We start from the raw sequence: 23,565 nt of genomic DNA, 5'->3' as shown, positions 1-23,565 counted from the left end.
TAACATCATGGCAGCACTCAGTAATCAATTGGTCAGTAGCGCAAGGTAATCATCCAGGCTAAGAGCACACTGGATGAAATGTCTGTATAGATTTTCTTTCTGTATAGAAGTCTTTTACATTGTGCTTTTTTTGTTTTTCTTGTTGTTTGTTTGGTGTGGGGCTCCAGTCTGATTGGACAAAGTCTGGCAAATAAACAATAAACTGAATTGAATTGAAATGATACACCTGCTCTCAGATCATTAGGAGACGGAGGCACACGATCGTCTAATCAGCGGAAAGACATTTGCTTCAATGCTTTGCAGAAAAAGATTACTTGTATTAGCTCTGTACTTAAAGGTGTTTTCATAACTAACTTGTATTCACATTACAATAAAAAGCTAAATGTGAAACATTTTTAATCGAATATTAGGGTTTTTTTTAACAGGTATTTGCACCCCTAAGACACACTCGGCCCACCTTGGTTAACTATGGTCTAGACTCTCTGCATTTCTAGGTTCTTCATGTTTTCTCTCATTTCCAATCCCTGGATAACAAAGGCTTGTCTTCTCCCCCAGTGACTGTCTGCAAGAGCTGCGACACCTCTCCTGAATGTTGTGTCATCTAATCAGGAGGCTCGACGACGTGTGACACCACCATGAGAGCACAGGTGTGTGGTACCTGGGGCGTCACCAGCCCAGATGGATGCGGCTCCACTTCCTTCCTTCATCTCCACTTTTCTTCTGTCTTCTCACCAGAGCACTTGGTAGCTAGATCATTGGTATTCCTGTTGAGAAGCAGCATTCACACTGAAACAACCACAGCCGTGTGAAAGCTTAGACTGATGATGGCTACTTAAACTAACAATATTCATACATATCACATATTCATACTCTAGTTCTGGACATACATATACAGTGTGTTTTTCTCTCCCTTTAAATCTTGTGAGTACAAAAATACCCAAAGGCAATTATTTTACTTGAGAAGAGAGGACAGAGACACTATAAACTTTGATACAGTGGATTTTGAATGCATTTATTAGTACTGTAGCTGCCAACAAAGACATTGCAATGTATATTTTTATATCTGAAAGAATTGACCCAGTTTTATGCTTTAACAACCTATGCTGGCTGACAAAGGCGGTGTGCGTCAACAGAGACTTTTACTGTACTTTCAGACATTTCCTCGACTGCAACTGAAAAAAATAACCGCTATGCTGAAAAATTCAAAAGTCGTAAAAACAGATTATCCCTATACAGTATGTACAACATAAAGCAACCATTCTTATTTTTGTTCATCAAAATAAAATCATGGAATGCCAAAAAGATTTGGCATGTAAAGTTTTAATTTCCAAATGCATGCCATATTTTGTGTGTGTGTGTGTGTGTGTGTGTCTCAAAGCTTCCTGTGTTGCCCAAAAAGTATAAGCATGGTCTTTGACGCTTGGAAGACACACACTGATTCAACACAGAGTAAATGTTGATAACAACTAACATAGTTAAAGGTTCACACATTAGCCACTAATAGTATGTTCATACGTGACTAATAAGACAAAGGTTAAAGGTGCACTATGTAATATTTTTAGTAGTTTATTTCAGAATTCATTCACTAATGTTACCCCTTGAAAAGCGAACACTTATACAGACAGTAATTAGGTAGGTACAGGGTGTGCAGAATTATTAAGCAAAAGTATTTTGACCATGCTTACAGTTTTTTTCAATTGCTAACAAGCGCTTACCCATACTTTGGATACTTTTTCTAAACTCTTAACACAGACTACCACCTACCAAGAACAATTGGCCAAACAGTTCATTTTCTTCTCAAAAGCACACACTGTTATACACAAAGAAATGCATTCATTGACTGCAATTTGTGTGAAAAAGGCATGTAATGTGTCAACTGTATGGCAATGGAAAGCCCTTGGTGTGCTAACTGTATTAAGAGTTTTGCAAATGTCGCTGAGGATTGGACAAAAGCATGTTAGCAATTGAAAAAAACTGTTAATACAATAATAGGCATCATGTTCATACAGGTTGTTGTTGTAAAATATGCATAGAATGGACAATATGGTCAGAAAACGTGTTTGCCTAATAATTATGCACACCTTGTATGTGTGGAAACGTGAAGACTAAAGTGAAGTGTTATTCAAATGTTAAGCTCTGCTATAAACCGCTATGGCTATTGTAAAGGCATTGCTGTAACTGCATAACCTTGAAGCACGTCACTCTCACAGAGAGCCATACACATAGAAACTCAACAAACAAAATTACTTTCCGGTGCACTGTGTAAGATTGTGGCCAGAATAGGTATTGCAACTATGCTTCTCATTGAAAGTATGCTGCCTATTGCCAAATTTTATATCTTCATGAATATTTACTGAGTAATAAACTAGTATTTACTACTATGACCAAAGTACAGTAATTTTTGCAGCTTAAAATGTCTATTTCTGGAAATTCAAAATGGCAAACCATGAAGAAGATCCCCTTACTTATGTATGAAAAGTGCAATTTCCCCAGTCATACTGAATTACTTAGAATTCAGAATGGTGGCGGTAAGTATTTGTTAAAAAGGTAACATTCGTGAATGGGCAGTATGGATTCTGGAAATTAACTACTAGAAATATTACATGGTGCACCTTTAAGACACTCTTCCAAGGCAGCTGGACCTTGGCAGCCTTTTGAAAACATTCAATACATATGAATGAATACATTCACACACATGCAGCTCTCATTTCTCACTTAGACACACGCACGCACGCACGCGCGCACGCGCACACACACACACACACTTTTGCTGCTACACAAAACTCAGAGGCATGAATATTCTACACTGCATGAGTACCACCTAGTGGTGAAAATATATACAGCATGGAAAAAAAAAAATCACAAAAAAAAAAAACACATTTGGTCTTGCATTGTGTGGTGTCTACACGTGGTCCAACAACATATTGGTATGGTGTGTGTGAGCGCTTTTTTTTTGGTCTGGAGAATCAAGCTTTTTGGCCAAGCTGTGCACATTTATTGTTATGCACATCAGCACCCACATGGTAACATCAACTAACCTGGACTCACCCATACTAGCTGTGAAGCTGCACAACGCTTGGCAAAACCATTTAGTCTAGCCAGGCATGCCATCTACAACATTTCAAACGCCACTGAGATACAGAGGCAACCAATTTTTAGCACTACAATGGTTTAATGGGGCATGCTTAAAGCAATGACACACCACCTCAGTAAGCCGGTGAGTGAAGGAATGGCTTATCGATCTATGATCTATGATCTATGATCTTATCGATTGTAGCTTCAACTAGTAGCATATGGAGGTACCAGTTGCATTAAGAGCTGGACACGCTCTTTGCATTTCCCACAGGGAAATGGGTTGACACTGTGGGTTAGCCAGACCATAGTCTCGTAGTCTTGCAGTCATGATAGCCAAGCTAACACCAATACATCAGTCACATCCGCTTATCAAGAGTTCAGGAAGTAAACATTTACAGTAAGGGACGTTTACACATCCACTCTGCATACCATTTTCTAAATCTTTGTTGCCTTCTGCTACGTTCTGAACGAGCCAAACCAGCAGCTTGAACGAATCCTGTACAACTGTGTTGGAAATGGTTTGTAAGGTCCACCTGCTGCTTCTGGTGTCTTCTTCCTGCATGTGACCATCAGTTAAGGCAGAATGTGTGTCTAGGTCTTCTTGCTTGACATGGGAAGCAGTCGGAAGGCGTTGTTACAGTATTCACAACCTAAGAACAGGACACAGGAGGGGTGGCATGTCAAGATGGTGTTGGATTTCTTGTTAATTGTCAAACATTCACTGTAAGGATTCGCCATAAAAAAAGACAAACTCAAATGCATGGTATGTATTGTCATTCTGTAGTGTCACAGTAATGTCATACTGTAGTGTCACACCAGGTATTGACAAATGGTGTGACCATTGTAGCGCATTCATAAGCTTTCAATAATTTCAATAATAAAAACAGCAAATGACCATTTGGGACTGGGGATAAGAATCCTCTAGCACCAGAACTGTGTGTTTCTGCACAGCTCACAAGCTCCACTCGCACATCTGGGAGAAATTCCACATTAGGTAAGGTTAGCCATAATGGAAGTTGACAAACTTATCAGGATTGCCTGGCGGGATTTTGTGAAGTAGTCAAAATAGATTTAACGTAGTCGATAAGGGGGGAAATAAGTGAATAGAGACAGTTGTTTCAGACAACAATGACTGCTCGCATGGAGGAGTCACGTGTTGCATGGCTTTAAAAATGATCAGACAGCTGGTTTCGCAAATCACAATGCTCAGATCTTTAATAAAGCCACACCTTGGGACAGCGGATTTGACCGGAGCTGTCCCAGATGAGTGTGTATGTGACAGGGAGGACCCAAATTCATCTGGTGAGAGCCATGTTAAAAGAATTGCCATCTGGTAAAATGCCAAATTGTAAAACATGAAATTGTCAGTGGCTGACATGTCCTGCCACATTTCACACCACACTATGATACTTGGTCTGTGTGAAATACTACAAGGCTTAGTACTCGCCCCTGCCGTACATATGATTGACACGGCTTACTAGTACACACCATGACCATGCATAAAAAAGCCAAGTGCATTCTGGGAGACAATTCACACCCAGGTCACAATCTGTTTGAACTGCTACCATCTGGCAAGAGATACAGATATTATTATTATTATTATTATATAATTATTATTATTATTATATGATTGACCAGGCTTACTAGTACTCACTTCTGCCGTATAGGTGATTGACCAGGCTTACTAGTACTCACTTCTGCCATACAGGTGATTGACCAGGTTTACTAGTACTCACTTCTGCCGTACAGGTGGTACATGGCCAGGTAGTTCTTGATCAGCAGGATATCCTTGCAGGCCTCCAAGTCCTTCTTGGCGTGGGCCGCTCGGAAGTGCAGGGACGTCCACAGCTCTTTTCTCCGTTGCCACTCCTTCGCCAAGACATCTTCAAGACCCCTGGAAAAGACAGCCACGTACACATATTACAGGCAAAGCCATTTAATACATAAATCACATTCAATAGATAGATAGATAGATAGATCGATCGATCGATCGATAGATAGATATAGATAGATAGATATGATTTCAATCCACACTCAAGAAAACAAAACACTTAAATGTTCTGTCAAAAAAATGGTCAGATTAACATTTAAAGTAATTAATATGCTATTATTTTGAATGACATGCTAAACCCATGCATCCCAGTATGTGCTCTTCGTGTTATTTGTCACTGTGTAACATGTACAACAAAATTGAGCATTCTTGTGCAATAAGCAATAAATAAAATAATTATAAATGTACACCAACCTCACACACATCACTATCACACATATCCAGACACCACAGCCATACACATACTTTGCTAGTACAGTTTAGTGCAGTAATGGCCGTGAAATGTCTGTTAAACCAGTGCTTCCCAACCAGGGGTACGTGTACCACTAGGGGTACGTGAGCACTCTGCAGGGGGTACTTGGAAAAAAGTAATAACAACAAATGCATGGAACAAATGCATAGTCACACTGAGATAGAGGAAGAGATGTAGGGGGTACTCATGGTACAACAAAAAGGCTTTGGGGGTACTTGAGACAAAAAAGGTTGGGAAACACTGGTGTTAAACCATTCATTCATGTCATTCTTTATGTTGGAGGTACAGCATGGGGCCGCATGCGCGCACACACACACTTCATAAGCTGGTAGTTAATAGTATTCACTTGTATGGTTAGTACACTCTACTTTTCCTGCGATTTTTGCATTCAAATTACGGAATATTGAGGGACAAAAGAATGTTTGGCATTTGTACTGTGGGAGGTCTGGAGGCGAGCGGCACCTTTCAGACAGAGCTATGATCACTTCCTTAAGACATGTCCAGCCATGGACATTATACTTCCAGGTGATGTACTCCAGGAGTTCCATGATGAGCAGTAAGGCCCTGTAGGCTTGGTCATCCTCCCCTACAACACACAGAGCAGCTGTGTTTCAGTTTAGTTCCCATTGATGCAGTGCAAAGGTTAAAATAAGAAGACGATGTTCCACTCCAGAAGGGCATAGAGATTGAAAGCAGCATCATTTAAAACAAATGAAAACAACAACAAAAACACATTTGGGATGGAGATTGGAGACCTTACTACAGTGTTGTTGCTCCAAACACAATTTTGTTGCTTTGCCCTTGTGACAATGCGGCCCCCACTTTGAAAAACACGGCTCTAGTCTAGTGAATAATAAGCCATGCGGTACCTTGGGTGAGCAGTAGGTGGCAGTAGTCCAGCACCAGCTTGTGACTTGGCACCAGAGTATGCAGGATCTGGGGCAAACAACAACACAGAACAACCGTATCTCACTCATTTCGTGAAGTATTCACGAAAAAAATATATTAATTTTCGTGGTGCATTCACGTTATTGCCCGCCTTTCGTAAAGTCTTCACGAAAATAATAGATTAATTTTCACGCTGCCTATTCACTTGAATTGCCCGACTGTATGGTAATCAAACATTTCAAATAAGCAATTCAGGGTTAGGTTTAGGGTCAAGGTTAGGGTTAAGGTTAGGGTTAAGGTTAGGGTTAGGGTTAAGGTTAGGGTTAGGTTTAGGTTTAGGTTTAGGGGACATAAGGCGTAAGTACCGAAAGGGCGTCGAATTAGTGAGTCCCGAGCAGTGTTCTGTCAGGACCCCCTCCCCGCCCCTGCAGACGTTTGGATAACCATAGCAGCAGTGGGGCAATTCAAGTGAAGGCAGCGTGAAAATGAATCTATTATTTTCGTGAAGACTTTACGAAAGGCGGGCAATAACGTGAATGCACCACGAAAATTAATATATTATTTTCGTGAAGACTTTACGAAAGGCGTGAGATAGGGCTCCACAGAAAGCGTGGCATGAGTCGATATCTAGAAATCAACACGTAACCATCATGACTTTTTACACAGCAGGGATGCAAATTATGGATTAATTGTCGATTAATCATTGTTAGTTGGTTGACCTTATCGATCGACTTACGAGTAATTGATAAGCAGCGTTTTTTCCCCAAAATGTCAATGTTTCCCCCCAATCTTTTGTGAGTACATCTAAAAATTCTAATGAAAAACTAAATAAAATACTTAATTGAAATGAATATCTATTTATATTCTTTAATCCAGAGGTGACTGAAATGTTCCCACATTTAACAAGCACTTAGTCATGCCCATTTTCTTGCTAGTTGAGTTGCCGATTAATTGCAATTATCTATTTTTTTCGATTAATGTCTTCATCAACTAAAGTGAATTGCAGACATCCCTAACTCACAGCAATTTTTTTTTTAATTGCTTTTCAACATTTAGTCCGTACGTAGAAAGGGCAGTGGAAGATGGAGACAGGAAATAAGTGAGAGAGAGATGTGGTGGGATTGAGACATGACCCGGATTCGAACCTGCATCTCATGGGCCTGCAAGCCCATATGTGCAGACTTAACACGCTGCGCGGCAGCTCCCCATAGCAAATGATGTTGACCACAGGGAATAACTATTGGGAGAGTTAGTGGGAGTTGGGAGGCGGGCGCTGCTCTGTGGCAACAGCACTCGGTGAGGCGTGTGGACATCACCTGTGCGTCTTTGTGGATTGCATTGTGCTGGTTTTCATGTCTTACGCTCCATTTAGTAAAATAAATTTCCCCCATGGGCGACAATAAAGCTACTACTACTAGTCAGTGGTACAACGTTTCTTATTGGACACCAAATACAAAGTGCATAGCTGCATATAATCATTAGAAAACTCAATGCTCTGATTCCAAGACCAGCTTCCAAGCATGTCCTACAGCAGGGGTGTCAAACTCAAATTGACTGAGGGCCAAAATCAAAATCTGTAACAAAGTCTCGGGCCAAACTTATCATTTATTTAATAAAATGGACTAAAATTATGAGTACGTGCACTTTATACTCATAGTTAAATTCCGCACACACTCATACAGGTACATGGTAGTTTAAATATGCCTTGACATCCTGTGTTCCCTTGTTCAAGTGTTGTTACACTATACATTAATGGTGCATGTGGGCCAACTGAAACACACATCTGAAATGACCCCGCAGGCCGAATAAAATGACTCTGCGGGCCAGATTTGGCCCCCGGGCCTGAGTTTGACATCCCTGTCCTACAGCATCCTAGCAACCTCTTTGTACCTGCACTCTGTAGTTACAGACAAGGGGAGGGGAGAAGGACTTTCACAACTGTACCTCTAGCACTTTCAATTGCTTCTTCACCGGGGCATTGTGTCTCTTCAGGAAGTCAAACAGGTAGACATGAGCGTTTGGATTGGCTGGGAAGGACTTGTCGTAGGCGTAGTCCTTCAGAACACTCTCTGCGGTCTCGTTATCATGGTAGAACTCCAGCATCTGAAAGTGATAGATTGAATACCGGTGCTTTTCAGTTTACCCGTTTTCTGGCTGACCAAGGGTGCATTTCTCGAAACTGTAGTGGTGATATCCAACTTTGTTGATTGCAATGCAATTTCCCACTGGTAACAACCCAAGTTGCTAACCAAAATGCTAACTGTTAAACAAGCCCTGTTTATTCAACTGTACCATACATTACTCAGCGTGACTGATTTTGCTTCAAGAAAATGTTTTTTCTTTTTTAAACAAGCTTAAAATTTTCAGTATGCAACTGATCTAATTTCCTGAGTAAACATGTAAACACTGTAGGTTCATTTCAAGGCATGATGTCTTTCTGCCCTGTATGCAGGGTTCAACAATATATTTTGTCTCACAGGCTACTGGTTTCCCCCGATTTACAAGCAATTCAGCCTTTCTACTAGCCACAGTTCTGTTATCATTTGTTCTTTAATAACATGACACTGTACACCTAACCTCAGGTGTAGTGCTAAAGCAAGATGATCTGTCCTATTCACATAGCTTCCTACAACAAACTACGGACCAACGGACCAAAACTATGCACTTTTCTTGAACACAAGTAATTGATGCACAATGTGCAAAATAACACTCTGAATAAGCTACCTGTGAAAAGTGGCTAGTGAGTGACGCTGAAATTATCACTAGCCATGGCCAAGTGTTATCAGCATTTGGCTGGTTTGGGCAGGTGTCAATGTCAAGCCCTGCTTGCGTGGTGTTGGAAACTCACATCAACGTAGGCCAGCACGAATGAGTCCCAGACACCAGGCTGTCTGATGATCTCCTGGAGGGTCACGCAGGCCTGGCGGAAGTAGCTGTGCATCTCTGGGTTGCGGCCTTCACCTTGCTGATCTGAGACATGGAAGACAGGGTGGCATTTCAAGAACCAGGTTAAAAGCAGGTTAAGTTAACCTTGAGGTAGTGGTAATTGAAGAGCCTAGAGCCCCCATTTTCTTTACTACATGACAACTGTGGGCCATCTATTAGCAGGTTTACCACTTCCTGTAGGTTAACTTAGCCAGGTTTATCACTTAACCATCAGAGATTGTAAGATTGTATATCATGAAGAGTAGTTTAGAAAATACCACATTTCTTCATCTTTCTTCATTTCTTTATCCCCCTGAAAGGGACATCTTTTAAACTTTTAAGGTTTGAAAGGAGAGTTTACGTGCAATCGAGAGGCTAAAACAAACGCGTTTTCAAAAATATCCAGGCGGGTGTACAGTAGTAAAGCAGCATCTGAGCCTCACCTGCCTCCTCCTCTGCCAAGGTTTTCTTCTGGCGCCAGGTGATGTAGTCCAGGAAGGCGCGGTAGGCCCTGATGAGGAGCAGCTCCTGGGACTGGAGAGAGATGGACTGCTTGCCGTACCTCCAGTTCTCTGCCACCGACAGCTGCCTCCGCGCCTCCTCTGCCTGGCCGCCCAGCAGCAGATGCATGGCCTGATCTAGGCTGATCTACTCACAGAGAAGAAACAAAGAGCAATCAGAGATGGCGACCTGGGGAGTAATTCAAAGAACCTGAGAGTGATGAGATAGTGGTAAATCATCTAATAGATGAGTCTGGAGTCCTCATTTTATAAAATAAATGACACCTGCTGTGGACTATCTATTTGCAGGCTTACCACCTCTTGTAGATGATGTTAGCCAGGTTTACCACTATGCTGTGTTCTTGGAATAGCCACCTGGCCAGCACTAGATTCGCATGTTCAGAGCCTTAAAAGGTGCAAAAGGTGATAAAGGAGTCCAGGGCCCTCATTTATCAAGCGTTCTTAGGCACTCATCTGTGCGATCATTCCTGAGCAAAGTGTGGGATTTATGAACATGTACTTGAACGTAGAAATGTGCCTAAATCTATGAACACAGACCACGCATGCGAGTGGAAGAAACATGAAATTGCATGCACAGTGATTTGGAAGGTGTGAGATTTATCACGAGGAGGTGAGCGTAGGAGCAGCCAACGCACGTTTGATAATTCCTGATTTTTCTGTACTTGGGACCGTTCTATATTTCACTCGTAGGACAGAATTTAGAAGGCATTCTACGAACTGATGATAAATGAGGCCCCAGGTCTTAAAAGGTGCCCTGTGCAATATTTTTAGACGTTTCTTTCCGGAATTCATGCTACTCATTCACAAATGTTAACTTTTTTCACAAAAACTTACCACCACCATCAAATTCTAAATATTCATTATGACTGGGAAAATTGCACTTTTCATACATGAAAGGTGGATCTTCTCCACGTCCGCCATTTTGAATTGCCAGAAATAATTTTAGCAGCAAAAAATGACTGTGCTTTGGTAATACTGGTAAATATTTGTTTATTACTTAGGAAATATTCATGAAAATATCAGATATGGCAATAGGCAGAACAGTTTTAATGAGCAACATAGTTACAATACCTACTCTGGCCACCATCCTACACAGCGCACCTTTTATCTTAGATATTGTCTGCTTTGACGCCCCTCCTGAAATGATCAAAGACGTCGCGAGTAGACAGACAGATAGACAGAATAATTGCAATACCAGATCTCCTGGGAGCCTGGGAACAAAATACTAGTGCATGCCATCCACCCTCTTGACACTGAACAGTCAAATTCAGCAAATGAAAATGTAGAAACAAGGTGATGCACATGGAACCAGTTTTTGAATCACATTGCAATTGAATACTTTTTGATGATATGTAGTAGGTCTCAAATACATCCATCTCTCTTACAGGTTGTTAATTCAATCTTGCGTTATACATACCTTGGCAAAGTATCCCACTCCAAAGTTTTTCATTTGTTCATAAAAATCAATGATAGTCTCCGGGTTTGTGTTAGGGTGCTGGTGTAGAATCTCACAGCCAAAACGCCACATTATCTACAGAAAAGAAGAATAAGCTAATTACCGTGGCGTCTAATAATAAAATAAAATAAAATAAGCTGCTCTTCAGTGAGCCTGGAATCCAAACGATTTTTAGTAACTTATGACGGTACAGTGCATTCAGAAAATCAGCAAACCGATACAGTTCTGTATGGTCTATTGGGTCATTTCACATGAAATCAGACACTTTGGGACCCGACCGACACAGATTTCAATCATACTTGCTGCGCCTGTTTAGTAGCAAGGTAGCACCCCAGAACTGCATTTGTGTGAATCTGACACCAATATTAAGGGAGAAACAGAGTAACAAAGGTTTACGGGTAGGACACTATTCATTCAGCCTTGATTATATCAGTCAGTGTAAGTCACAAAAAGATGTCTGATGTGTTGTTTGAAAGCTCTTTTCTGGCTCTACAAATTACACACACAGCATGGAATACAACAACTTTCAGAATATGAATTATGATGCCTTTAAAAATGAAAAGATGAATATCAAAAAAACTTAAAATGGTCGTTTTCTTGTCTAAACATAGCCTGTAAGGTCATAAACAACACCTGAAAATGGGGTGTTTGGTTCTTTATTCATTTCAGCGATAATGGGACATAAAGGTTGAAATGAGTTGTAATGACGTAGTAATAGAGTAGTGTCAGGGACAGGACTGGACTGGCCATCTGGCATAACAGGCATTTTCCCGGTGGGCCCTGCACCCTCGTCGGTCCCTATTCCAGGTACTCAAAAACTAAACAGCTTCTGCCCATTGTCAATTGACACAGTGGAAGCCAGACCACTTTCAGCATTCACAGAAGGCAGGGTTGAAAGAATAAGCTCAATAATTGAATTTTCTAAATGTTCAAGCATCAAAGGGTATGTTGTAGCATGATGGCAACTAGTGGCTAGCATGTGCTGAGGAATGTATGCCGAGCACTGGAGAGGTGAAACTGAACTTCCTGCATCCTCATGGACCATCTCCATCCTTTACAATTTCCGATAGACATGCTGTCATGTGATATTACTATGGTATTACCATATTATTACTAGGTTATTTGTATGATGCCATATTTTTGAGTCCCATTATCTCTGAAATGAAAAAAGAACCAAACACCAGCATTTCAGGTGTTGTTCATGACATTGCAGCCTATGTTTAGACAAGGAATTGGCCATTTTAAAATATAAGTTTTTTTGATATTCAATTTTTAATTTTTCAGGATTGTCCAGGTAGCTGTTAATACCTGCTGGGCATTGCTGCCTTTCGCACCTCCTCCGGTGCCCATGGGTCAGCGAGAGAAAATAAGACTTGTGACACAAACATCTTTATTGTATAAATGAAGAGCTCTTTTCCAAAACGCTATATCCACAATTTTTGACTTTTTGAATTTTAATATTGGAATTGGCTGTTAAGATGTCCTATCATCTATGTGTGAATTCTTGCCATTCAAATATTTTGAGAACATACTTTAAAACCTCTATAAAAATGCATTTTGCAATGCATTTCAATGGAATGCCCAATACAAAAATGTCAATTTCCCAACATTCTATAAAAAGGATATATCTCATTTTGGAAAAGAGCTCTTCAAATTGTGATAAATTAGTGAAATTGAAGTCGAAATTTTAATCGTGATTTACTCGTGGCAATAGTGACCTACTTTTGAGAGCGTCCTTGAAGCCAGAACATACTGACAGGCTGGTGTTTCTGGCCAGAAATCTGTCCACCTAAGTTTCATGCTATATATATTGCCTTTACACAATTATTACAATTAATTTTATTTTGCTCATCCCGTATATAGTCAAAGCAGGCAGGGTTTTGAGAGAGTGACGACGAACTTCGCAACACCGTTGGGAAAACAAAAACTGCAAAGATCACCGATTGGTCAGAGTGCCGGCACGGTTTGAAAAAACAACAGGTTGCCCTCATCAACAATCTTCGGTGGTATCGTTCATCGGGGCCAGACTAAATTACTCCGGTCTCACATTTAGGCTGGTTTATCAGGCTAGCAGTGTCAGTGTTGGAACCAGACATAACATTGATATGTGACCTAAATCAACTGTGATAGTAAAAACGCATGCCAAGTTTCATTACAATATGTGCCGCCCGGGTCCAAAGGTGACTGATTTCACCTGAAATTACCTCAATAAAAAGACAACACAAAGACAGGGAATAGAAGAACAGAAGAGAGGCAGAGCAAGGGTTCACTGATGAAATATTCTGAACACATTCCCAACAGTAGTAGCAACCAGTGTTAATTTCGTCAACCATGACTATGACTAAAATATTTCGTCAAAGCCCTTTTTTGATTTTCGTCATTTAGACTAAGACTAAATTGGGAAGGCAATGACTAAAATATGACTAAAACTAAAATTGATTTTCGTCATTGTGACTAAGACTAAGACTAAATTTAAACAAACTGACAAAATTAACACCGATGTTAAATACAATTAGGAAAAGAGAAGCAGTGTGTGAAGAAGTTTCATTCTGCACAGTGTGATACATGTGAAAAAGAGAAGCAGTGCACAGAGAAGGTTAATTCTGTCCAGTCAATGATATATGTTAAAAAGAGAAGCAGTGTGTGGAGAAGTTCTATTATGTACAGTGTTGACTAAAATGACTAAAATGACTAAAAATTGACTAAGACTAAAATTGATTTTCGTCATTTAAACAAAGACTAAGACTAAATTGGGAAGGCAATGACTAAAATATGACTAAGACTAAAATTGATTTTCGTCATTGTGACTAAGACTACGACTAAATCAAAAAAAGCTGACAAAATTAACACTGGTAGCAACGAGGGTCACTCCTTCACACATTGAAACAGTCGTTCACATAAATCTCAGCTCAAGCTTATCGTCTGTGTGATCTATTGGGTAATTTCGTGTAAAATCAGACACTTTGGATAGTGTCTTATCCTCTTAACTAAAACTTTCTTGAGTTTCTCCCTTACTATTAGTCTAAGATTCATGCAAATTCAGTTCTGGGGTTCCAGCTTACCACTAAAAAGTCACACTAAAATGTATTCAAATCCGGGTCAGTAGAGTCCCAAAGTGTCTGATTTCATGTGAAATGACCCAAATAAATAGTGAACAAATATCATGGAAGTTTGGAAAGGAACTGAAACAAGTGTTTTGCATCGATTGCCAGTCAAACCTGTTTGGACGTGTAGAATTTTTTGAGGCGGTTGTCCTCAAGGGCCTGTGTGTAGTGTGACATGTACATGGCTGCCTCCTCCCATCGCTGGTGGAGCATGGCATCCCTCACGGCCTCAACGCATAGCCTCACACTATGACGGAAACCAGTCTCACGCGATTCGGCTGTTGGAAAGACACAACACATTATAGTGGGTAATACGCTGGCTATGATCATAGGAACGAACACTCAACCCAAGTTAGCCAGAATTTTAAAAACAATGTAAAGATTGTTTGTAGTCTTTTTGACTTTATTTTTATTTTTTATTTATTTTTGACAGGACAGTGAAAGTGGTGATGGGAAGCAAGTGGGAGAGAGACGGGGAAGGGCCGGCAAAGGACCCGGCAGGGCCAGGAATTGACCCCGGGTCAGCCGCATGGTAGACGAGTGCCCTACCGGTTGGCCACGGCAAGGCCAGCCAGAATGAATTGGTCCAATAAACAAGAACGATCCATCCTCCGTTTCGAAAATGGTGACTGCTCAAAGAGATTTTAGGTGCTAAGTACTTCTGGTGAGTTCATATAAAGTTTATTACAGTCTTGAGGCCCAAAAGGAAGACATTAATTTGGGCCTCAGGACTGCAATAAACTAGAGTCTATCTACTGCCGTATTTTCATCCACTCCCGTCCGCAGCTATTCTGGACTTTACGTTCCCATTCACTTTTTTTGGAGTTTTACAGATTTCGGACCATGCCGACGCCGCTGTCGTTTGCATACATCGGTGCGCTGTGCACCTTGTAAACTTGTAACGGTGATAGCACAGTCAACATGAAAAGAGATAAGAGACATGCAAAACCATGCCTATGAGAAATCCCATTGTAATAAGATTTTCTTCGAAATGACACAACACATATAGGCTATCATTCTTGTTAAGCAAGCCGTTCCATGACCATGTTTAGCACACGATACAATTGTTGTTTTCCTCGCACGACGACAGCGGCGTCGGCACGTTCCGAAATCTGTAAAACTCCAAAAAAAATGAATTGAAGTGAATGGGACCGTAAAGTCCAGAATAGCTGTGGACGGGAGTGGATGAAAACACAAATGAAGGTAGCTATATACCACTGAATCATACAGGGGCCTACAACTGAATCTATCACTTGTGCAATTAGCACTAGAGCGGTGCAGCCAGTCAGCTCATAAAATTAATTGAGGTTCCCAGGGCCATGATAAATGTGCTTGTGAGGGCTGTAAATTGAAGGGCATCTAGGCCTACGTCACCGAATGCATTGGTAGGAGGAAAGATGTCTGGATGGAAGCAGCGGGCTTCTGTTTTCAAATGACCGAAAACATACTCTCTACCGACGCGGTTCTCTGTTCCTGGGACCAACAGAAACTGCATTTCTGAATAAAGCGCAAGTACGATAGACCATTGTAGTAAAATAGTAGGCTACCTGGACAGAGTGCTGGCGCCAAGAGGGAGGGGGGCACACATGCACGTGTAGAAGCACGAACCGATATCCCATTCTCTGACTCGTCGTCTGCATCTGCCTCCGCGTGGTCTGTCAGATTTAGCTCAGCTTCAATGTCGTCCATGGTACCCCGATTAGGAGAAGACTGTAAAAAATGAAGGAAAAGAATAACAGACAGGCTGTGGGGTGCATGAATGATCAGTCTCTCACATGTTTACTTCGTCTGTGACACTGATTGGATGCTTGTACTTCTTCTACCTCTCCCTCCAGGGGGTGAGAGTGGTAAAACACAATACCACCCTCCATTGGCAGTTGGAAGAACAGCGCTTTTTATTTAATTTAGTCTATTCATTAATTTATTTAGTTTATTAAAAGGGACCATGCACAATTAAAACATAGATGGTGCCATTTCATGCATGTAAGTTAGCCTCAAGCTAAATTACATCAGCCCCTGACCGGACATAAAACATTATAAACCGAAAGAAGAACAACCTTAAAATAAAATAAAATAAACTTTCGGCCCAAAGCACTGGCAGCACCATGAACATGATTATCATGCTGGTTGGTTACAGTTTTGTGAGCGTGCGTGCGCGCGCGTATGTGAACTGATGATGATTGTAGGCCTACTCAATCAGCCATGCTGACTTGTGTACTCGTTTATTCAAATGAGTGCTGAATGTTTACTGTGCCATGATGTTAGCTCTTTGTGTATGTTTTGTATTTTTGTAAGAAGTCTGTCAGACATCTTAATTTCCCTCGGGTTTTTGTTTTTATACATAAAAAGAATGTGTTCTATATAACAATGCGTATTAAATCTATGTAACAATGCAAGATTCTAAAATTCCAAATTGTATTATGACGCCCAGAACTTTCACTGCCCGAACATTCCGGTCACACCGGTGTGAAAATTAGCCTACTCTGGTAAAGAAGAAAACGTATACAACAAAACTGTGGCTAGTAGGCTAGAATGGCTGAATGGCCGATTAGTTGCCATTGTGGCTTGTGAGCAAGACATTAATGTCTAGCCTTGTTACAGTTCTAAATCAATGATATCGCTTTAATTATCTGAAACTTTTGATATTCGACACCGCGCTCCAGCACATCCTGTATATCAGCCCAGAGCTACGGATTTGCTGACGTGTCGAGCACTGCCCAGTGCCCAGAGAAACCAGCCATAGAAAGCCAACCACTATGGCAACACACGTTTCTCTTGTTTACGGCTTTATTTTATCCTTTTTACTTATTTATAGTGTCACTCCTGAAAGACGATTTTCAGATTTGAAGAGGTGTGCAGACGAGGAGTGCAGCAGTGAGTATATTCCAGTTGCTTAAAGTTGGGAATCCAAAACAAGATCCAGTTGGAAATGTAGCCAGCCTTATCTCCCCCACCTTATCCAGGGTCAGATAACCGGCTAACTTTTGACTTGTTAATATCTACGCCTGTGCGAACTTCCGCTCAATAAAACACTTAGGCAAGACATTGTTCTGATAAAATAAGACCGTGGCATAACATTTACGATCATCTAATGTTGTTGTCGTTGCCTGCTGTAGCCTACTTGTTTGGTTGTTCGCAAGCTAACTCGATAGCATGCATGCTAGTGAAAATTAGCTTTTTGCAAGCCAAATGGTGATGTACAAGTACAATCATGTATGCTACACATATTCAATGCCTTGGTGGTTCACAGGTAACAGCTGACGTTGCTGCACCACGTTCAGTCAGCCCGTGCGTGCCATGAAGTCAAACAAGTATCGCCTTGCGCCAACTAAGGTGACATAATGAAGGCGATACTTGTTTGACTTCATGGCCAATGTTACATAAATGTCAATCAAATGTTAAAGGGTATAGGCCCTATAGCTATATAAAAATGTCTCAGAGTAGTCAGCCAATATGATGTTGTTCATGTAGGAACTGCAGGAGGAGATCTAACAGGGCAAGGGAGCTTCGAAAGAGGTGAGTGTGAGGAGAGAGTGTAGTTAGACTAGGTTAGGCAGGGCCGCTGCCAAGGTTTTGGAGGACCCTAAGCATCTGCTCTGGAGCCCACCCTCATAATTAAATGATAAGCTTTTTTTTAGTCAATCTCAATTTAGGAGGCCCCAATTTTAGGGGAAAAGTGGTTGAGGCCCGAAGGGCTCTGCTTACTCTGCTAGCAGTGGCCCTGGTGGTAGGCTTTTGTTTCAGTCCACCCTGGTTTGGCCCCAGGTACAAACCCTTCATGAATTTTGCAGTTTTCATTTAAGGAAATTTGGCACTTACCTTTTACTAAAAATAATTGAAACCATTCTTGCCCTCAGTGCTTCTGTGTCGGGGGAAGGCAGCAGGAGACTTCACCGGACCGGACTGTCGCTTTTTAAGTTTCAAAAAGGGGGAGACGGTCTATGTTTATTATAAACTCTCAGGACAGAGGTCGGATGTGTGGGCGGGAAGTGTAAGTACAAGTTAATCATTACCATTTTTTTTTCTGTCTTTCTGAAGCCTTCACCCCACCCCCATTGACATTTCTTCATGTTTCATCCCAAGTATTAAGCACTGTATTAAGTATTAGTATTAAGTATTAAGCACTGTACACAAACATTCAAGGAGTTATTGTCATTGTCAAAGTAACCAGGAATTTTGTCATAATGACTTTTTGAGTTCACTCTTTTAATGTTTGGATTTGTGTTTCACAGGTGGGCAGCCGATTTGGCTATTTTCCCAAAGACCTATTCATCCTTAATCATATATATACAGAGAAGGAAATAGAGGTTCCGGCTGAGGTGTGTTCTTTTGACCAATACATTGAATTATGATCAATAATGTAACAAGTCCGATAGTTTACTTTACCCCTTTCATAGTTAACAATTTAAATATGTGTGGCAATTCATGTGTGTGGAGTTGTTATTGTTTAATCCAAGAAACTTCATAACATTGTGATAAGTTATCTGTTCTCTATTTCAGGAAACAGATTTCGTCTGTTTTGATTCGGGCCTAGATCAGTTTGAAAGTTATAACTTGGATCATTTGTTGAGGTCCTCAGAGTCACAGCCAGCAAGTAATGCTGTGGCATTGGCTGAAGTAAGCGACACCGAAAGCATCCCAAACGAGGATGATTCATCGAAAGTATCCTCTCCTCAGGATGACACTCCTCTAGAAGTTGACCAGAATGTGGAAAGTGAGGAACCCACACAAGAACTCCATCCACAGGACTTGTCATCTGGACCTGAGGAAACTTCTGACCCATTAATTGAAGAAAAAAAAGCTAACCAGTCTGAGGACATGCCAGATTTGAACAGTTTTGTAGATAATGATGATGTGGCATTGGCTGAAGTAAGCGACACCGAGAGCGTCCCAGAAGAGGGCGATGTAATAACATTATCCTCTCCTCAAAATAACACTCCTCTAGAAGGTGACCAGAATGACAGTGTGGAAAGTGAGGAACCCACACAAGAACTCCATCCACAGGATTTGTCACCTGGCCCGGAAGAATCGGTTGACCAGACTTCTGACCTGACAACAACAGCCAAATGGTCTGAGGAGATACCGGATTTACACAGTTTCGTAGATGACAATGACAATGACGACGATGATGATGATGAAGATGACGTGATATTGCCTGAAGTAAGCGACACAGAGAGTGTCCCAGAGAAGGACAATTTAACAAAACTATCCTCTCCTCAAAATGATACTCCTCTAGAAGGTGAGCTCCAAGAACAAGAAGAGGTAACAAAAGCAAAAATACCGGATTTTCACAGTTTCGTAGATAGTGATGAAGTGGCATTGGCTGAAGTAAGCAACATGGAGCGTTTCCCAGAAGAGGACGACGCAATGACGGTATCCTCTCCTCAAGATCACACTCCTGACAAGACTACTGAAGAGCGAACAAAAGGCAAACATTCTGAGGAGAAACCGGATTTTCGCAGTTTTGTGCAGAAAATGAAAAAAGAACTAGACACCAGAAAAGAAGATCCTGGGAAAAGCAGTTATGTAGATCCTTGGAGAATAGAAGAGCGTTCAGTACCCCCAGAACAACGGCTGCAAGGGTTACTTCCAGACGAAAATGCTGTAATGTCATTCTACTCAGCCACTCCACAACATCCTCAACATCACCAACAGGACCGCTCGAAAGATGGGACCCGGAGCCCTGAAACAGTGGGAGCTCAGGCCTCACCACAGGACAAACGGAAGGAGTGGACTCGGAGCTCTGAGACCGTGGGAGCTCAGGTCTCACCACAGGACAAACGGAAGGAGTGGACTCGGAGCTCTGAGACCGTGGAAGCTGAGGTCGCCTCTGACGTAACCCCACCAGAACTGGCTCCAGCAGCAGCAGCAGCAACAACTGCTCCAAATCCAGCAGAGGCAGACCCCACACCCACTGAAGTTCTGCCCACTGATGAATCAAATAACATCACTGATGCAGATATTGACACAGACACTGCCATGGAACGCCAGACGGCCACGACAGTTGCAGACATGCCGGAGTACAGTGACAGTGTTCTCAGGCTGACGATTATAAGGGACCATTTCAAAGAGAATGACATGGCACGGCTCCAGAGGTATTTAACTTTGAACCACTTGCTCCAGATCGAGGCCATGTTTAACGACCTGGACCAGGAGCTGAAGGCTGCACGGCTATCTCAGACGGACAGTTCTGACGACACGGAGAGGGCCCTGGAGGCCATCCTTGAGTCCTCGGAGACTACCATCCTGGACGAGGTTGAGAAATTGCTAGACAGCAGGGAGCAAAGAACCTCTGACGTGGAGAGGGAAGATGAAACTATGTTCGATGAGGAGGCGGCCATCTTGGATGACTTCCAGGAGCTGGCCTTCACCTTGAGGCAGAAGTACTCCCTGGCCAATGACAGTGCACCGCTCGTGGCAAAAGCTCAGGAGGAGCCGTTAACAGGTTAGATCTTTTTCTTTTTTATAACTGAAACCCTCCTGTAAGCCCATGCAGTGTTTCCTGCAGAATTCCGTTAGTCAAGGTTGGTGGGGCGTTAAGTCTGCATCAGAGACAAGTCACCATCATCAGTAGACATACTGTGCTGTGCAGTTTCATTTGAAATATGATCTTAAAACTCTTAAAAGTATGTATTTAGCTACTAAATGCGATGAGCAACTTTAGAAATTACATTCACAACAGGAATACTTAATCTTTTCAGGGGACCTAGTCAAGGTGGTTGGTGTTTCTTGACAAGGTGGTTGCCTTAGCAATAAAGTGTTGGGGGAAACCCTGAGGTGTGTGTCTGTGTGCGCGCAAACCGCAAGTTCAACTCTTCTGCAGCAAGCAGCTGGATAGTGTCAAAGGTGCATTCATGTGAACAATAGGTGAATTAAATATACCTGATGTTATTCCATCCCCAGAAGAGGCAGAGTCACCCGAAGCTGACGAGGAATCCGTCAATACATTAACAGCAGACGATGACGTTGCCATCGGTGATGATCAGGAGCATCATCACAACACGTTGGAGCCCCATTCAGAACAAAGTGACCGTAGTGACTTGCCTCACAGTGCCAACGTGGCCATCGAGGAGGATGCGGGACACAGAAACCAGGACAGCCAGGCCAGCACCAATGAGCCAGAGGAGAGACAGGGAAGTCCACAGCATATTCAGGAGAGTCCTTTGGATGTTGGACTTGGTATTGATGCTGACCATTCAACTACAGGTTGGTGACATGCATTAACTTCTTGAATATCTTTTTTTGTAGCATAGAGGTTAAGTAGGTGAATTAAATATACCTGTTTTTCTATCTCCAGAAGAGGCCAAGTCACCTGAATCTGATGAGGAATCTGCCAATAACTCAACGGAGACCAAAGCCGACACAACAGACGATGACGTTGCCATCGACGATGAACAGGAGCATCATCACTACACGTCGGAGCCCCATTCAGAACAAAGTGACCATAGTGACTTGCCTCACAGTACCAACGTGGCCATCGAGGACGACGCAGAACACAGAAACAAGGCCAGCCAGGCCAGCCATAACAAGCCAGAGGATATACAGAGCGGTCCACAGCGTATTCGGGAGAGCCCTTTAGATGTTGGACTTGGTATTGATGCTGACCATTCAACTACAGGTTGGTGACATGCATTAACATCTTGAATATCTTTTTTTGTAGCATAGAGGTTAAGTAGGTGAATTAAATATACCTGTTTTTCTATCCCTAGAAGAGACAGAGTCACCTGAAGCTGATGAGGAATCTGCCAATAACTCAACAGAGACCAAAGCCGACACAACAGACGATGACGTTGCCATCGACGATGAACAGGAGCATCATCACTACACGTCGGAGCCCCATTCAGAACAAAGTGACCGTAGTGACTTGCCTCACAGTGCGAACGTGGCCATCGAGGAGGACGCGGGACACCGAAACAAGGATAGCCAGGCCAGCCATAACAAGCAAGAGAAAATCCAGAGAGGTCCACAGCGTATTCGGGAGAGCCCTTTGGATGTTGGACTTGGTATTGATGCTGACCATTCAACTACAGGTTGGTAACATGAGACTGATATCTTGATAATTTTTAAAATATTTTTTTCAGAGCATAGAGGTTAATTTTCCCCCCCTCCACCCCACCCCTCTCTCTTTGCAAACATTTGCAGGTTCAATTGACCCTCGTGTTCCAGATTTCTCTGAAGAGCCCATTCAGGATGAAGCCGGCTCATCGACAGTTTTCGCTGCAATGCGAACGGCGTTAAAGGCTGCTCGTCTTTATCTTGGCCTGACTGTTGGAGAGGTGAGTAAATTCCTTGTAACTGCAGTGTGCAGTTGTTTTTTCCATCATATACTGAATTTACTACAGTAATATGTGAATAATACTCACGTATACCACAGTGATGCATTTGGAAAATATGTGTGTCTCATTTCTCAGTTTCATCAGTAGAAATACCCTGTAGCGCTGTTTTATTTTACTGTAGTTCTGTCAGAAACACTCTAGTCAAACAGAGAAACAGAGATCCATTTCGGAAGGTTTTTGACAGCTCTAATTCCAGATTTTACACCACAGATATGACCCTTTATGATGCAGCCAAACTTTCACATGTATGGCTAGTAATAATAAAAATAAACTTTAAGCGCCTTTCAAGATACCCAAGGTCACTTTACATTAAAACGGAGAAATAACAGCAGAAAAAGTAATAACGAAGCATCAATGAATTTATACATGTAACCTATATACAACTAAAAATAGGAGAATGATTAAAATATAGATAGAATAGAATAGAAAGCCTTTATTGTCAGTATACAAAGTATACCGAGATTTTAGCTTCCCTACGAAGTGCACAGTCCTTTATAGATGCACATTGTCCAGTAAGTTTGTGTTCATTGTTGTAACAGCTCTGGGGAAGAAGCTGTTCTTCATCCTATTGGTTCTGGCTGGCAATGCCTTGTAGCGCCTGCCAGAGGGCAACAGTGTAAAGAGATGAAAGCCAGGATGTGTGGGATCTTTAATGATACTCCTGGCTCTACTTACGCAGCGTGAGTTGTAGATGGTGGGTATGGGAGACAGGGGCCAGCCTATGATTTTTTGTGCTGTTTTGGTCACCCTCTGCAGTCTCTTCCTGTCAGCCTCAGTGCAACTTGAGTGCCACACTGACACGGCGTAGGTCAGCAGGCTCTCTATAGTGGAACGGTAAAAGGTCACCAGCAAGCTTGAGTCTAACTGTTCTTTCTTGAGTACTCTGAGGAAGTGCAATCGCTGCGGGCCTTTTTTACCAGAGCCGAGGTGTTAGTCGACCAGGAGAGATCAGCGGAG

At 42.0% G+C, this 23,565-nt stretch overlaps 2 protein-coding genes across 5 annotated transcripts in view; one reads left to right on the top strand and one right to left on the bottom strand.

Moving 5' to 3' along the window:
- Positions 1-1,035: 1,035 nt before the first annotated feature.
- On the bottom strand, positions 1,036-18,184 carry taf1a (TATA box binding protein (TBP)-associated factor, RNA polymerase I, A). Of its 3 annotated transcripts, XM_063222704.1 has the most exons (11): positions 18,092-18,184; positions 15,820-15,982; positions 14,387-14,550; positions 11,130-11,243; positions 9,635-9,839; positions 9,115-9,236; positions 8,211-8,369; positions 6,248-6,314; positions 5,841-5,964; positions 4,812-4,969; positions 1,036-3,725 (listed from the first exon to the last, which is right to left on the bottom strand). In XM_063222704.1, the coding sequence occupies exons 2-11, from the start codon at positions 15,959-15,961 to the stop codon at positions 3,667-3,669; spliced, it is 1,314 nt and encodes a 437-aa protein (XP_063078774.1). In that variant the 5' UTR covers positions 15,962-15,982; positions 18,092-18,184; the 3' UTR covers positions 1,036-3,666. The 3 variants fall into 3 exon arrangements, with proteins under 3 accessions (XP_063078774.1, XP_063078775.1, XP_063078776.1); XM_063222705.1 differs by lacking the exon at positions 18,092-18,184 and having other exon boundaries at positions 15,820-16,041; XM_063222706.1 differs by lacking the exons at positions 1,036-3,725; positions 4,812-4,969 and having other exon boundaries at positions 5,689-5,964.
- Positions 16,916-23,565, top strand: part of mia3 (MIA SH3 domain ER export factor 3) — a 32,075-nt gene continuing 25,425 nt past the window's right edge. The window contains exons 1-9 of one of the 2 annotated variants that reach the window (XM_063222702.1): positions 16,973-17,146; positions 17,744-17,788; positions 18,130-18,263; positions 18,505-18,591; positions 18,773-20,717; positions 21,176-21,478; positions 21,570-21,890; positions 21,982-22,302; positions 22,415-22,548. In XM_063222702.1, the coding sequence (XP_063078772.1) occupies positions 17,029-17,146; positions 17,744-17,788; positions 18,130-18,263; positions 18,505-18,591; positions 18,773-20,717; positions 21,176-21,478; positions 21,570-21,890; positions 21,982-22,302; positions 22,415-22,548 (3,408 nt within the window). In that variant the 5' untranslated portion in view covers positions 16,973-17,028. Of the gene's footprint in view, positions 17,147-17,743; positions 17,789-18,129; positions 18,264-18,504; positions 18,592-18,772; positions 20,718-21,175; positions 21,479-21,569; positions 21,891-21,981; positions 22,303-22,414; positions 22,549-23,565 lie in introns of both variants that reach the window. The other variant, XM_063222703.1, reaches the window with a different exon arrangement.

The sequence above is a fragment of the Engraulis encrasicolus genome, chromosome 18 (assembly GCF_034702125.1).
Source record: "Engraulis encrasicolus isolate BLACKSEA-1 chromosome 18, IST_EnEncr_1.0, whole genome shotgun sequence".
NCBI classification, from domain to species: domain Eukaryota; kingdom Metazoa; phylum Chordata; class Actinopteri; order Clupeiformes; family Engraulidae; genus Engraulis; species Engraulis encrasicolus.
This window is presented reverse-complemented; position numbering and strand designations above follow the sequence as displayed.

What these genes read in the sequence shown, in the direction of transcription:
- taf1a (XM_063222704.1), bottom strand. Translation starts at nt 15,961, where the DNA reads ATGGACGACATTGAAGCTGAGCTAAATCTGACAGACCACGCGGAGGCA. An exon ending in CTTGGCAGAGGAGGAGGCAG is followed by an intron (nt 9,237 to 9,634) that starts GTGAGGCTCAGA and finishes TCCATGTCTCAG; the next exon opens with ATCAGCAAGGTGAAGGCCGC. An exon ending in ATCATAGCTCTGTCTGAAAG is followed by an intron (nt 4,970 to 5,840) that starts GTGCCGCTCGCC and finishes TGTCTTTTCCAG; the next exon opens with GGGTCTTGAAGATGTCTTGG.